The 14582-nt window shown below is 37.5% G+C and overlaps 1 protein-coding gene across 2 annotated transcripts in view; it reads left to right on the forward strand.

Annotated features, from left to right (window-relative positions):
• The window catches only part of CDRT1 (CMT1A duplicated region transcript 1), a 47615-nt gene that overhangs the window by 9933 nt on the left and 23100 nt on the right, over positions 1-14582 (forward strand). For both annotated transcript variants that reach the window (XM_036032955.1, XM_028534371.2), the window contains exon 7: positions 1233-1433. In XM_036032955.1, the coding sequence (XP_035888848.1) occupies positions 1233-1433 (201 nt within the window). The remainder of the gene's footprint in view (positions 1-1232; positions 1434-14582) is intronic.

A 14582-nucleotide genomic window follows, 5' to 3' on the forward strand; every position in this document is an offset into this window, starting at 1 on the left:
CACCAAATGACAGAAAATGTATAGAGAAAAGCAAAGATCTATAATCTTGTCATCTAGAGATAACCACCATTAATATTGGTATCTGTTCTAGATTTTTTTGCATGCATAAACATATATTTTAAATAGAAATGAAGTTATGCTTTACATATTTCTGTAACCTACTCTAGCATAACACTGTGGATATCTTTCCATGTTAAATATGAAAATGGTGTTTATGATAACTGCATAGTGTGACATCATTTGGATTTGTCATAAGAAGACCTTTTAATAATCAACTTTCTGCCATGCTTTAGGCCCAGGACTTCACTCTCCATTCATAAGGTTTGTGAAGACCATCCCTATTTTATTTTTGGCTCTGAATGGTACTAACTAACAAATTGCATCTTGACCAGTTCTTCAGGGAAAGACAGAACAAAGTGGGGAAAGTAAAATTTGAGTTTTTATGAGTAGTATGGTGATAAGTATTCTTTAGAAGAGAGGATGACTTGTTGAACTCAAAATGTGACAAATGCAATGAGGACAAAATTGCTCATATTTAGAGTGACCACACTTCCCATTTTACTGAAACGTTCCCGCTTTACTTGATGGTCCTGAAGTAATTAATGTGTCCCCTTTCACAATAAAAATGTTTGAACAATAAATCATTTGGTCATCCTGCTCATATTTTATCTATTTGCTAATAATATAATTATTGGAAAATTAACTCAACTCACCCTGTTTTACTGGACCGCAAGCTCATTGAGGGCAAGGTCCACATCCTACTTACCTTTGTATTTCCTTTGGTTCCTATAAGCACAGGACTTTGAACTTAATATGTGGTCATTGGATACTAGTTTTAAAAAAAGAAACAGTGGTATGTGCCATGGGTATAGGGCTTTCCAGCTGTGTTCCTCTGAGGTTTTCCATGAAAAAAGTTTTCTTTGGTTAAATAAGTTTGGGAAATGTTGCTTACTCTGTTCTGTCTTGGGGATGTATCTATCATACATTAGTTAGCAGAAGTTTTTGGGTGGGTTGCCATTTGTCTTTAGGTTTTAAATCTACTCAAAATGTATTTTTTATTATGGCAGGGCTCTATCAGGATCCATTAATACTAGGCCTTGTCTTCTACTAGTTTCTGGGCTGGAAGGCCTTGAGTTTTCTGTTTTATCTGCCATGAAAGCCACCATGCTAAGTGAGTTCCAGGCAGGGCACTAACTTTTTTTCACAGACCACCCTTTTCCCCGGCAACTCAGGTGGGACAGAAACAGAATCATCCACTATTCTGGGGGATATATGGTAGCTGTGTCATCCAATCGGAAGATCCAGCTCCTGGACATCCTACAAGTGAAGGAGGTACCCGTTGCGTTCCGGGGCCACGCTGGCAGTGTCCGTGCCCTGTTCTTGTGTGAGCAGGAGAACTTCCTTCTGAGCGGCAGTTACGACCTGAGTATCAGGTGAGTGGTCCAAGGAGGCTGTGGTTTCCTCACCCTGCCCAGTGCCAAAAGCCACCCGGTGAAAGAGGCACGCATGCTTTTTCCTTTTTGTATTTATTGGCAAGCTATCCTATGTGATACTAACTTCTAGAATAACCCACAACATTTTTTCTTTTTTGGCAAGGTAAAACCCCAAAATTTGTATATCATCTACAGTTTGAATGAGATAGATTTATAACAATTATGGAATCTATTTTCTAGTTGAAAACCATGAATCAAAATGTATCTTTTTAGCATTCTTTAGATAACGGCAAAATTTATATTTGTTTTTATAGATTCCTTCAGGGGAAAGTAGTTTTTGTAGGTATGAAATATGAAGTAGAAGCAAAATAATGTTTGAAGTGTACAGATACATTTATTTTTAAAGAATATAATAAACAACCATGCACTTATTACTCAGGCCACAAAACAACACATTATCCTTCACCAAGTCTTACTATGTGCCTTTCTCTTATTGCTTCTTTCTTCTCCCAGCTAGAGGTAATGGTATCCTTAATTTATACTAATTATTCCTTGGTATTTTTATAGATTTCTTTATAATTTTTCTTTTTATATATCTCCAAATATATTTATTATGTTTGTCCATTTTTGAAATTAACATAGATGGAACTGTGTTTTAAATGTTCATGTGAACTTGATTCTTATACTGAACTATGATGTTGAGATTCATCCATATGATGTAGGTAGCAGTAATTAATTTATTTTCACTGAGATATAGAGCATTTTATTGGATTAATGTATCTTAACTCATTTATTTATTCTTTTGTTAATGGATATGTGCATTATTTCTAGTTTTTTTGATCATTTCAAGGAGTGCTGCCATAGATGTTCTTGGATTTGTCTCTGGGTGCCTGTGTATATAAGTTTTTAGAAAAACATTGACATATAACATTTTAGTTCTAGATGTACAGCAAAATGATTTGACATATGTGTATATTGCAAATGATTACAACAATAAGTTTAGTTATATCCATTACCACACATAGTTACACTTTTTTGTTGTTGTGATGAGAACTCTTAAGATCTCTCTTAGCAACTTTCACATATATGACACAGTCTTGTTAATTGTAGTGTGGATTTTTTAAAGGTATATTCTTAGTAGTGGAATTTCTAGGTAGGAGTGCTAAATTATTTGCCAAAGTGCTTGTATTTACTTACAATTCTATGGACAGGGTATGAGAAGACCCTTTCTTATAAGTCCTCAACAGTATTGGCAGTATTAAACATTTTTGCCAATATGATGGGCATTCAATAAATCCTCATTGTAGTTTCAATTTTCACTTTCTTGATTACTAATGAGGTTGAACCTTTTTTTCCTATGTGTATTAGTCAGGATAATATGTATATATACACACATATATAAATTACAGTGAAGTAGATCCTGAGATTATGGAGTTCTGAAAAATAGCATCTGTGGGTAGTATGGGAGAGGAACCCTGCCAGCTGCCCTTTCAGTTCTCCCCCTAAAGCCCTAGGACCTAATCTTTTCTCGAAGGACTCTGCCCACTGTGAGCCATATCCCCTCTGCTGCAGCCCAGGGTTAGTGGCTGTGAACAAGATTTTGTGTGTTGGCCCTTTGAGAGCATGTCTTGGTTTTTGGCAGACTCCCATCTCTTTCTGGCATACAGAATCCCTGCTGATTTTTACAGCCAGATATTATGTGGGCTCCTCTTCCTGGCACTGGTGCTGTGGGCCAGAGAGCCTGGCATGGGGTTGAGACACCATGTTCCTAAGGTGGGACCTTTGCAGCTGAGATATTCTTCCTGATTCTCAGTTGCCAAATGTGGGTGCAGGGTTAGCCCTTTTTTGCATCTATGCCCTTTCTACCAGTCTCCATGTGCCTTCTGTATATCCTTAGTTACAAGACTTCTGTTACCTAGTGATCAGTTGGTTATTCAGGTTGATTGTTTTATATGTTAGTTGTAATTCCAGTTGGTCCTGGGAGGAGGTGAGTGTAACTTCCACCTGCTTCCCCACTGTCTTGGATCTCCTAAAAATTCTTAACATTGATGTAAAAGAAATATCAGTTTATTGAACTTTTTTCTTTTTCTGGTCTTGTGTCTATGATTCTTCCCAACTCTAGGTGACCAGGTTATTGTTAAACATTTTTTCTATTAACTTTATATTTAAGTTCTTTACTCTATTTTCAGTCAGATTTTGTATGTGGTATTAGGTAGAATTTCTGCTTATTTATTTATTTTTAAACAAATTGAGCAGTTTTCCCCCACAGTAGCTATTAAATAGCCTGAAATTCTCCCCCATTGATTTATGGTGTAATGTTTTCACATGTTAATTTCCCATATGTAGGAATTTATGCAGACATTTAAGAATGTCTTTGTGAGCTCTCTATTCCAGACCATTGGTTTGTTTTTCTTTCTTTGTAACTAATTTTTTTTTTAATTTTAAAGATAGTGTCAATAGAGCAGTTTTAGGTTCACAGCAAATTTGAGGGGAAGATATTAAGATTCCCTGTATGTTCCTCGCCCTCATGCAGGAATGGACTTCCCTGTTATCAACAGCCTCCAGCAGAGTTGTGCATTTGATAAACCTACACTGACACATTATAATCACCCAAAGTTCATAGTTTACCTTAGGGTTTACTGTTGGTGTGGTATATTCCATGAATTTTGATGAATATATAATGACTTGTATCCATCGTTATAGTATCATACAGGGTATTTTTACTGCCCTAAAAATCCTTTATGATCTGCCTATTTATCCTTCCTCCTTTCCCCAATACCTAGAAACAACTGACATTTTTAATCTCCATAGCTTTCCTTTTCCAGATTGTTCAATAGTTGGAACCATATAGTATGTGGCCTTTTTAGATTTGTTTCTTTCACCTAGTAATATGCATTTAAGGTTCCTCAATGTCTTTTCATGGCTTGATAAATCATTCCTCTCTCACACTGAATAATATTCCATTGTCTGGATATACCACAGTTTATTTTTCATTCTTCTACTGCAGGACATCTTGATTGCTTCTGAGTTTGGGCAATTATGAATAACACTGCTACACATATCTCTGGATAGGTGTCTGTATGGATATAAGTTGTAAACTCATTTGAGTAAATACTAAGCAGCATGACTGCTGGATCACGTGGTAAAAGCATGTTTAGTTTTGTAAGAAACCACCAAGTGTCTTCCAGTGTGGCTGTCCCATTCTGCAGCTCCATTAGTGACAAATGAGAGTTTCTGTTGCTTCACATTCTCACTGGCATTTGGTGGTGTCAGTATTCTGGATTTGGGCTATTCTAATAGGTTTGTAGTGGTATCTCATTTTTGTTTTAATTTGTATTTCCCTGATTGCCTATGATGTGGAACATCATTTCATGTGCTCATTTGCCATTCACATATTTTCTTTGATTAAGTGTCTGTTAAGATCTTGATTCATTTTTTGAATTACTTATTTCCTTATTGTTGAGTTTTAAGAGTTTTTATATATTTTGGATAATACTCCTTAATCAGGTGTGTTTTTTGCAAATATTTTCTTTCAGTTTATGGCTTGTCTTTTCATTTTCTTGATATTATCTTATGCAGAGCAGACATTTTTAAATTTTAATAAAGTACATATTATCAAATAATTCTTTCATCAGTCATGTCTTTGGTGTTCTACCTAAAAAGTCATTGTCATGCACAATATCATCCAGTGTTCTCCTATGCTGTCTTTTAGAAGTATTATGGTTTGGGGCTTCACATTTAAGTCTATGATCATTTTGAGTTAATTCTGGTGTAAGATGAAGTGTGTAAGGTCTGTGTCTAAATTCAATTTTTAACATGTGGATGTCCAGTCATTCCAGCATCTTTATTGAAAAGACTATTGTAATTCCATTGAATAGCCTTTGCAATCAGTTGATTATGTTTATGGGGATCTCTTTCTGGGCTCTCTATTCTTTTCTGTTGATGTCCTTATTATTATTTTTTTTTTTACTAATACCACAGTGTCTTAAATTATGGTAGCTTTATAGTAAGTCTTTTTTAAAAATAATTTTTAATTTTTCAATTATGGTTAATGTACCCTATTGTATTAGTTTCAGGTGTTTAACCTAGTGAGTTACATAACTTATAAAGAGATCACCCTGATAAATCTAGTACCCATCTGGCACCATACATAGTTATTACAATATTACTGACCATATTCCCTATGCAGTATTTTACATCCTCATGACTGTTCTGTAACTACCAATTTGTACTTTCTTTGATTTCTTTACCTATTCTCACTCATCCCCCAACCACCTTCCATCTGGCAACCATTAAAATATTCACTGTATCTATGAGTCTATTTCTGTTCTGTCTGTTTATTTTGTTTTTTAAATTCCACATATATGTGAATTATCTGGCATTTGTCTTCCTCCATCTGACTTATTTCACCTAGCACAACACCCCATAGGTCCATCTATGTTGTTGCAGATGGCAATATTTCATTTCTTTTTTATGGTTGAGTTATATTCCACTGTATATGTACACCACTTCTTCTATATCCATTTGTCTACTAATGAACACTTTGGTTATCTTGGCTACTGTAAATAATGCTGCAGTGAATATATGGATGTATATGTTTTTTTGATTTAGTCTTTTTGATTTAGTCTTTTGAGTTTCTTCAGGTAAATACCCAGAAGTGGAATTGGGTTCTTCTTTGTCTCTCCTCCTATTATAGCCTTTTTAAAAGTCTATTTTGTTTGGTGTAAGTACTGCTACCCCAGCTTTTTGTGTGTGTTCGTTTCCATTTTTACAAAATCTTTTTCCATCCCTTTACTTTCAGTCTGTGTATGTCCTTCAATCTGAAGTGAGTCTTTTTTTAAATTTTATTTTAATCATTTTTCAAGTACAGTTTTCTGCCTTTTACTCCCATTCCAGCCCACCCACCCAGCCTTCCCCACCTCCCTCCCATTTCTAACCCCACCCCTAGTTTTTGTCCATGTGTTCTTTATATTTGTTCCTGTAAACCCTTCTCATTCTCCCCTGAAATTCCCTCTTCTCTCCTCTCTGGTCACTGTCAGCCTGTCCTCTATTTCAGTGTCTTCAACTGTATTTTTCTTGTTTCTGTGTTTTGTTGTTTAGGTGTCTGTTAAAGGTGAGATCATATGGTATTTGGCTTTCACTGCCTGGCTTATTTTGCTTAGCATAACGCTTTCAAGCTCCAACCATGCTGTTGCAAAGGGTAGGAGCTCCTTCTTTCTTTCTTTCTGCTGCATGGAATTCCATTGTGTAAATGTACCATAGTTTTTTGATCCACTCATTTACTGATGGGCACCTAGGTAGCTTCCAGCACTTAGCTATTGTAAATTGTGCTGCAAACCTATGCACTGGGATGCATAGGTTCTTTTGGATTGGTGTTTCAGGATTCTTAGGATATAATCCCAGCAGTGGAATTGCTGGGTCAAAAGGAAGATCCATTTTTAGTTCTCTGAGGAAGTTCCATACTGTTTCCCATAGTGGTTGTACCAGTCTGCATTCCCACCAACAGTGCACCAAGGTCCCTTTTCTCCACAACCTCTCCAACACTTGTTGTTTGTTGCTTTGTTTATGATGGCCATTCTGACCAGTGTGCAGTGGTATCTCATTGTGGTTTTAATTTGCATCTCTCTGATAGCTAGCAATATTGATCATCTTTTCAAATGTCTCTGGGCCTTCTGTATGTCCTCCTTGGAGAAATGTCTGTTCAAGTCCTTTGCCCATTTTTTAATTGGGTTGCTTGTGTTCTTAGAGTGGAGTCATGTAAGTTCTTTATATATTTTGGAGATTAAACCCTTGTCCGAGGTATCATTGGCAAATATGTTTTCCCATATAGTTGGTTCTCTTTTTATTTTAATACTGTTTTTTTTAGCTGTGCAGAAGCTTTTTATTTTGATGAGATCCCATTTGTTTATTCTTTCCTTTATGTCCCTTGCTCTAGGGGACATGTCAGTAAAAATGTTTCTGCCTGAAATATCTGAGATTTTCCTGCCTATGTCCTCCTTTAGGACTTTAATGGTGTCATGGTTTATATTTAAGTCTTTAATCCACCTTGAATTTATTTTTGTGTAAGGTGGAAGTTGATGCTCAAGTTTCATTTTTTTGCACATAGCTGTCCAGTTCTCCCAACACCACTTGTTGAAGAGGTGACTGTTACTCCATTTTATGTTGCTGCCCCCTTTGTCAAATATTAATTGACCATAGAGACTTGGGTTTATTTCTGGACTCTCTGTTCTGTTCCATTGGTCCATGTGCCTGTTTTTATGCCAGTACCAGGCTGTTTTGATTACAGTGGCCTTGTAATACAGTTTGGTATCAGGTATTGTAATTCCTCCTACTTTACTCTTTTTTCTCAAAATTGCAGCAGCTATTTGGGATCATTTATGGTTCCATATAAATTTTTGAAGTGTTTGTTCTATGTCTGTGAAATAAGCCATTGGTACTTTAATAGGTATTGCATTGAATGTGTAAATTGCTTTGGGTAGTATAGACATTTTGATGATATTCATTCTTCCAATCCATGAACACGGTATATGTTTCCATTTGTTTGTGTCTTCTGTGATTTCGTTCCTCAGTGTTATGTAGTTTTCTGAATACAGGTCTTTCACCTCTTTGGTTAGGTTTATTCCTAGGTATTTTATTTTTCTTTTTGCTATTTCAAATGGGATTTTTTTTATTTCTGCTTCTGCTGTTTTATTGGTGATGTACAGAAATGCCTTTGATTTCTGGATATTGACTTTGTATCCCGCTGTTTTGCCAAATTCATTTATTAGGTCAAGCAGTTTTTTGGCCGAGTCTATAGTATTTTCTATGTATACTATCATGTCATCAGCAAACAGTAACAATTTTGTTTCCTCCTTTCTGATTTGGATGCCTTTTATTTCTTTTTCTTGTCTGATCACTGTGGCTAAAGCTTCCACTACTATATTGAATAGAAGTGGTTTAAGTGGACAGCCTTGTCTTGTTCCTGATCTTAGTGGAAAAGATTTTAGTATTTGCCCATTGAGTATGATGTTGGCTGTAGGTCTCTCATAGATGGCCTTTATGATGTTGAGGAATGCTCCCTCTATTCCCACTTGGCAGAGTGTTTTTATCATAAATGGGTGCCGTACCTTATCAAATGCCTTTTTTCTGCATCTATTGATATGATCATGTGGTTTTTCTCTTTGCTTTTGTTTATGTGATGTATTACATTTACTGATTTGCGAATATTGTACCATCCTTGCATCCCTGGAATGAATCCCACTTGGTCATGGTGTATGATCTTTTTACTGTATTGTTGGATGTGGTTTGCCAATATTTTGTTGAGGATTTTAGCATCTATGATCATCAGTGATATTGGCTTGATGTTTTCTTTCTTTGTTTTGACTTTATCTGGTTTTGGGATTAGGATGATGTTGTCCTCATAAAAAGAGTTTGGGAGTCTTCCATCTTTTTGGATTTTTTGGAATAGTCTGTGAAGGATAGGGGCTAGCTCTTCCTTAAATGCTTTGTAGAATTCTCCTGTGAAACCATCTGATCCAGGGCTTTTGTGTGTCAGGAGTTTTTTGATTACTGCTTCAATTTTATCTGCTGTTACTGGTTTGTTCAGGCTTTCTGCTTCTTTATCATTGAGTTTTGGAAGATTATATTTTTCTAGAAATTTGTCCATTTTACCTAGGTTTTCAAATTTCTTGGCATACAGTTCTTCATAGTAATTTTTACAATCCTTTGTATTTCTGTGGTATCAGTTGTAATCTCTCCTCTTTCATTTCTGATTGTGTTTATTTGGGTGTTTTCTCTTTTTTTCTTGATGAGCCAGCTTAAAGGCTTGTCGTTTTTGTTTATCTTTTCAAAGAACCAGCTTCTGGATTCATTGGTCCTTGGAATCATGCTTTTAGTCTCTATGTCATTTAATTCTGCTGTGATCTTGGTTATTTCCTTCCTTCTACTTGCTCTGGGCTGTCTTTGTTGTTGTTCTTTGAGGTGGATACCGGCCAACATTATCCATCTCTGCTGTGGATGCTCATTGAGATATGAGAAAAACATACACAGAGACAACCAGGTCCTGTGGGGAAATAGGGACAGAAGGGCCATTCTCTCTAGTGGGGAGCACGCTTTTCTCGTGTTTCAATGAGCATCCACAGCAGAGATGGATAATGCTGGCCGGTATCCGCCACAGTTCCTTGAGTTCTTGTAGATGTAGGGTTAGGTTGTTCGGAATGTTTCTAACTTTTTTAGGTGGGCCTGTATCACTATGAACTTCCCTCTCAGGACTGCCTTGGCTGTGTCCCATAAGTTTTGGGTTGTTGTGAGTTTATTTTCGTCTGTTTCCAGAAACTTTTTGATTTCTTCCCTAATTTCATTCTTGACCCATTCATTATTTAATAGCATGCTATTCAATCTCCATGATTTTGAATGTTTGGGGTTTTTTTCCCTTGGGGTTGGTTTCTAGTTTCAATTCCTTGTGGTCAGAGAAAATGCTTGGCATGATTTCAATTTTCTTGAATTTGTTGAGGCTCGTTTTGTGTCCTATCATGTGGTCTATCTTTGAAAATGTTCCATGTACATTTAAAAAGAATGTATGTTTAGCTTCTTTTGGATGGAGGGCTCTGTATATATCAGTAAAGCCCATTTCATCAAGGGTATTGTTCAATGCCATAATATCTTTGTTGATATTTTGTTTGGAAGATCTGTCCATTTTTGACAGTGGGGTGTTAAAATCCCCCACTATAATTGTGTTGCTGTCAATATCTTTCTTGAAGTCCTCCAAGATTATCTTTATGTATTTGGGTGCTCCTATGTTGGATGCATATATATTTACAATGTTTATGTCTTCTTGGTGGATTCTTCCCTTGAGTATTATATAGCGACCTTCTGGGTCTCTCTTTATGGCCCTTTTTTGGAAGTCTATTTTGTCTGATATGAGTATTGCTACCTCGGCTTTTTTTCCTGTCTGCTTGCTCGGAAAATTTGTTTCCAGCCCTTCACTTTCAGCCTGTGCAGGTCTTTTATCCTGCACAGGTGCGTCTCATGAAAGCAGCATATGTGTGGGTCATGTTTTCTTATCCATTCAGCTATTCTATGTCTTTTGATTAGAGCATTTAGTCCATTTACATTTAAGGTTATTGACAGGTACTTATTCATTGCCATTTATGTACGTGTGTTCCCCTCTGTCTGTCTGTCTGTCTGTCTCTTTTCCTTCTTTACCTTAAAGCAGTCCCTTTAGCATCTCTTGCAGAGCTGGTTTGGTGGAGGTATATTCTTTTAGACTTCCTTTGTCTGGGAAGCTCCTTATTTGGCCTTCTATCTTGATTGAGAGCCTTGCTCGGTAAAGTAGCCTTGGTTGCAGACCTCTGTTTCTCATTACTTGGAATAATTCTTGCCATTCTCTTCTGGCTTGGAATGTTTCCATTGAGAAGTCAGCTGTTAGTCTTATTGGGGCTCCCTTGTATGTTACTTCCTGTTTCTCCCTTGCTGCCTTTAAAATTCTCTCTCTGTCTTGAAATTTTGCCATTTTAATCATGATGTGTCTTGAAGTGGGACTTCTTGGGTTCCTCTTGATTGGGACTCTCTGTGTTTCCTGGATTTGTGTGACTTTTTCTCTCATCAAATTAGGAAAGTTCTCCATCATTACCTTTTCAAATAGGTTTTCTATCCCTTGCTCTTCTTCTTCTTCTGGTATCCCTATTATATGGATATTATTAAGTTTCATGTTGTCTTGCATTTCTCTTAATACCTCTTCATTCTTTCTGAGCCTCTTTTCCTTTTCTTGCTCTTTTTGGGTGTTTTTTTTTTCTACTTTGTCCTCCAATTTGCTGATCCAATCTTCTGCTTCATCAATCCTGTTTTTCATTCCTTCTACTGTGTTCTTCAGTTCAGAAATTCTATTCTTCATTTCCTTGTGGCCCTTGTTGATAATTTCTATTTCCTTTTTCATGTTGATATAGTTTGCAGTGAGTTCATTGCAGTTTCCCTGTAGTTTCTGGTAGCTCATTGTGAGCTCATTGAGCTTCCTGATAACCATTGCTTTGAATTCAATATCTGATAGTTGAGTTGCCTCTATTTCATTTAGCATTCTTTCTTAGGCTTCCTCCTTTCCTTTCACTTGGGAATTGTTTCCTTGTCTTCCCATTGTTTGCGAGACTCTTCTTGTTAACCTCAGCTTCTTAAATTGGTCTGTTGTGGCTCCCTGGGTTTATGGTGTGAACTTCTATGGTAGAATACCTGTGGGATTCAGTGGTGCAGTCTCCTTTATCTCCCTATCCGACTGGTCTTGGACTGTCATTTAAGTTGGCTCTGTGTTCATCTTTGGGTTTTGATTGTTGTTGGGTCTTTCTTTGGTGGGTCCTTCCCACCAGCTAGTTAACTGAGGGTCACTCTGTCCACCACTTCTTGTATTTTGTTGTGGTGGTGAGGGCAGGTTGTGTTGAAGCTGGTTCTTCCATTTGTACAAGGTTTTGAGGATTCTCTCTTGCCCTTGTTCAGTTGTTTGTTCTGGGTAATTTCTCTGCTATTTAGTTGTATTTCCAGATAAGCCCTGGATGGAGGTTTGTGTGGTTTCCACTTCCTCCTTCACCTTCTTTTGTTGTTATCTGGTAGTGGTTCTTTTTTCTTGGGTTTCCTCTTCCAGTGGGTATCCTGGTGTTCACTGCTTCCACCTACGCTTTTTTTGATCATTTGGAGGGGGAAGGCAAAATGATTTAAGACAGCAGGAGGGTATTCTATGATATTTATAGTAGCAGCAAGTAGAGAAGAGATAGGAGATCCTTTGGCTATGTATAATGTTAACCGTGATCTTCCACCCAACTGGCCACTATTTAGAAAGGATGGAAAGAAGATAAGACTCTTTTTGGGGAGGGAAGGATTGTGAGTTGGATCTAGAAAGCAGTGAGGTTGTGGGAGGTCAGATTCTAAGGTAAGGTGAGAGGAAAGAATAGTAAATAGGTGTAGTGTGTGGGAGAATAGAGTTAACCACTACAGTAATAGAGTTCAGGAAACTGTGAAGTGGGCTAAGATCTGGGAGAGGTGTTGTATAGTATTTACAATTGTATAGAACAGCTATTATTTACAGTAATATTAGATCAACAATCATATGACAGAATCTATGTGATCTAGATAACAAGAATAGGGAGTATAGGACCTTGAGTAGTGTGCTAATAGAACACAAGTAAAGTGAAGGACAGTAAATTAGCAATACACTATGAAAGAGAGAACAGGGGAAACCTGTCAAATAATACAATATGACCAGCCAAGCAAAGCAGATTATACAGAAAGAAGAATACAAACATGCTATTAAAATAAAAGATGTAAGAATAATGAAAAAAATAATACAAATATGCAATAACTTGCAGGTTCTCTGTAATAGCAAAGTGAAAATTGTCTCACTGTCTCAGCTGTTGTGATGCCCCTTTTTTTTGGTCCAACTCAGGTCCTTTCACTGTTTCAGGGTTTTTTGTTTGTTTGTTTTTGTCTCACTTTTAGGTATTAAAACAAAAAGAAAGGCAGATGAAGGAAGGAAGAAAGGGTAAACTTGGAAAGAAAGGAAGAAAGAATAAAACAAGAAGGAAGGAAAGAGAGGAAAAAGGAATTGAAGAAGAAATAAATAATAAAAATAAAAAATAAAAAATTATTAAAAAATAAAAATAGAATAAAATAAAAAAGCCTCTTGGTTTCAAAGTGGCCAAACTGGTTTTTTAGGTCTTTCTGGTTGCAGCAGGCTGAGAGGCGATTTGTATGGCTTTTCTTCCTCCCCGATCTGCACTCAGTCACCTGCTTGTACTCTCCTTGGAGCTATCCTGGCACCTCTCCCCTATGCCTTGCATGTGGGATCCAGGCCTTTCCCTGGGGTTATCGATGTGGGCTGGGGTGCGGGGGTGCATTTGTGTGTGCGCTGGGCCAGGCTGCCTCACCCTTCCCAGTGCTATGAGGGTACACAGGGTGTTCTGCACAACCTCCGGATTGTAACCTCCATGTAACCTCTGGATCACTGCCCTGCTGGGTGGCAGGGAGGCCGGAGTGATTGCTACAGGAGAATTCCCCAAACAGTGTCTCTCTTTTCAGTTTTTCTTTTTGAGAAATTCCTCCTTCTCAAGCCTGCCACTCCATACAGTGGTTGGCCTCTCCCACAGCCCAATTCTCTAGCCAGACCAGCGACTATCTGGATCAGGGCCTGTCAATGTGCGATTCTCAACTCTGAAGGCGTCCACAGACTCTGTGGGTGCTCACTGTCCCTGTGTGTTTGCTACTTAGTTGTCAGTCCCCTGTCTGTGACTTCAAGCAACCAGGTCTCTCCCAGTGCCGCTCAGACCTTGTTTGGCCTGGGAAGGAGCAGTTGACCCAGCTCTCTCCCAAGGACCCTGTGGTGGACCTGGCAGTGGGCGCCGGGCCTGTGGCTGCAGCCCCCCTGGACCCCTGGGACCTTATTGTCCTGAAGCACTCTCCTTACCGTCTGGTTTTTCAGTTCCACTACAATTTTTGGTCTCTTATTTTCATATATGCTGAGATACTGTTGTTTGTTTGCTCTTTTACTCCATGGACAGGCTAGGATTTTCTCCCACGTGCAGAGGAAAGTGGAATCTGCTCCCTCCTACCCTGATGCCATCTTCCTCTCTCCCATATCATGCTTTTGGTAATGTAGCTTAGCTATGGTGTATATTTTTTGAGTTATTAGTGTAAGTTTATTGACTCAAGAAAACCTAACTAGTTTTGATTGGGGTTGCATTGAATTCATAGACTGCTTGTTCTTTTTTAGAAATGAAAATGTAAAAAAAATAAAAGGCTTTTGTATTCTTATTTAATACCTAAAACTTTATACTTTTATTGCTGTTGTGAATGGTATCTTTTTTCCTTTGGTTATTGCTGGTGTGGAGAAATGATATTAATTTTTGTAGTTTGATTTTGTGTCCAGCAACCCTGATAACATTCCTTATTAACTCTAAAAGTATGTGTGTTGAGTTGATTTGTCTATGTAGATGATCTTATCAACTGGAAATAATGACAATATATTATGTTCTTTTTTAATAATTATACTACTTTTTCTTTCATTCTAACTTTTCCTAGGCTTCACAGGAAAGCAGTAGCAGTGGGTGTGGCCACCTGTGTCTTGTTCTCCTGTTTGAAGGGCTGAATGTAATTTCAACTCTTTAAGAGTTAAGGAGTAGTTGCATTTATACA

Source organism: Phyllostomus discolor, chromosome 8 (genome assembly GCF_004126475.2).
Source record: "Phyllostomus discolor isolate MPI-MPIP mPhyDis1 chromosome 8, mPhyDis1.pri.v3, whole genome shotgun sequence".
NCBI lineage: Eukaryota > Metazoa > Chordata > Mammalia > Chiroptera > Phyllostomidae > Phyllostomus > Phyllostomus discolor.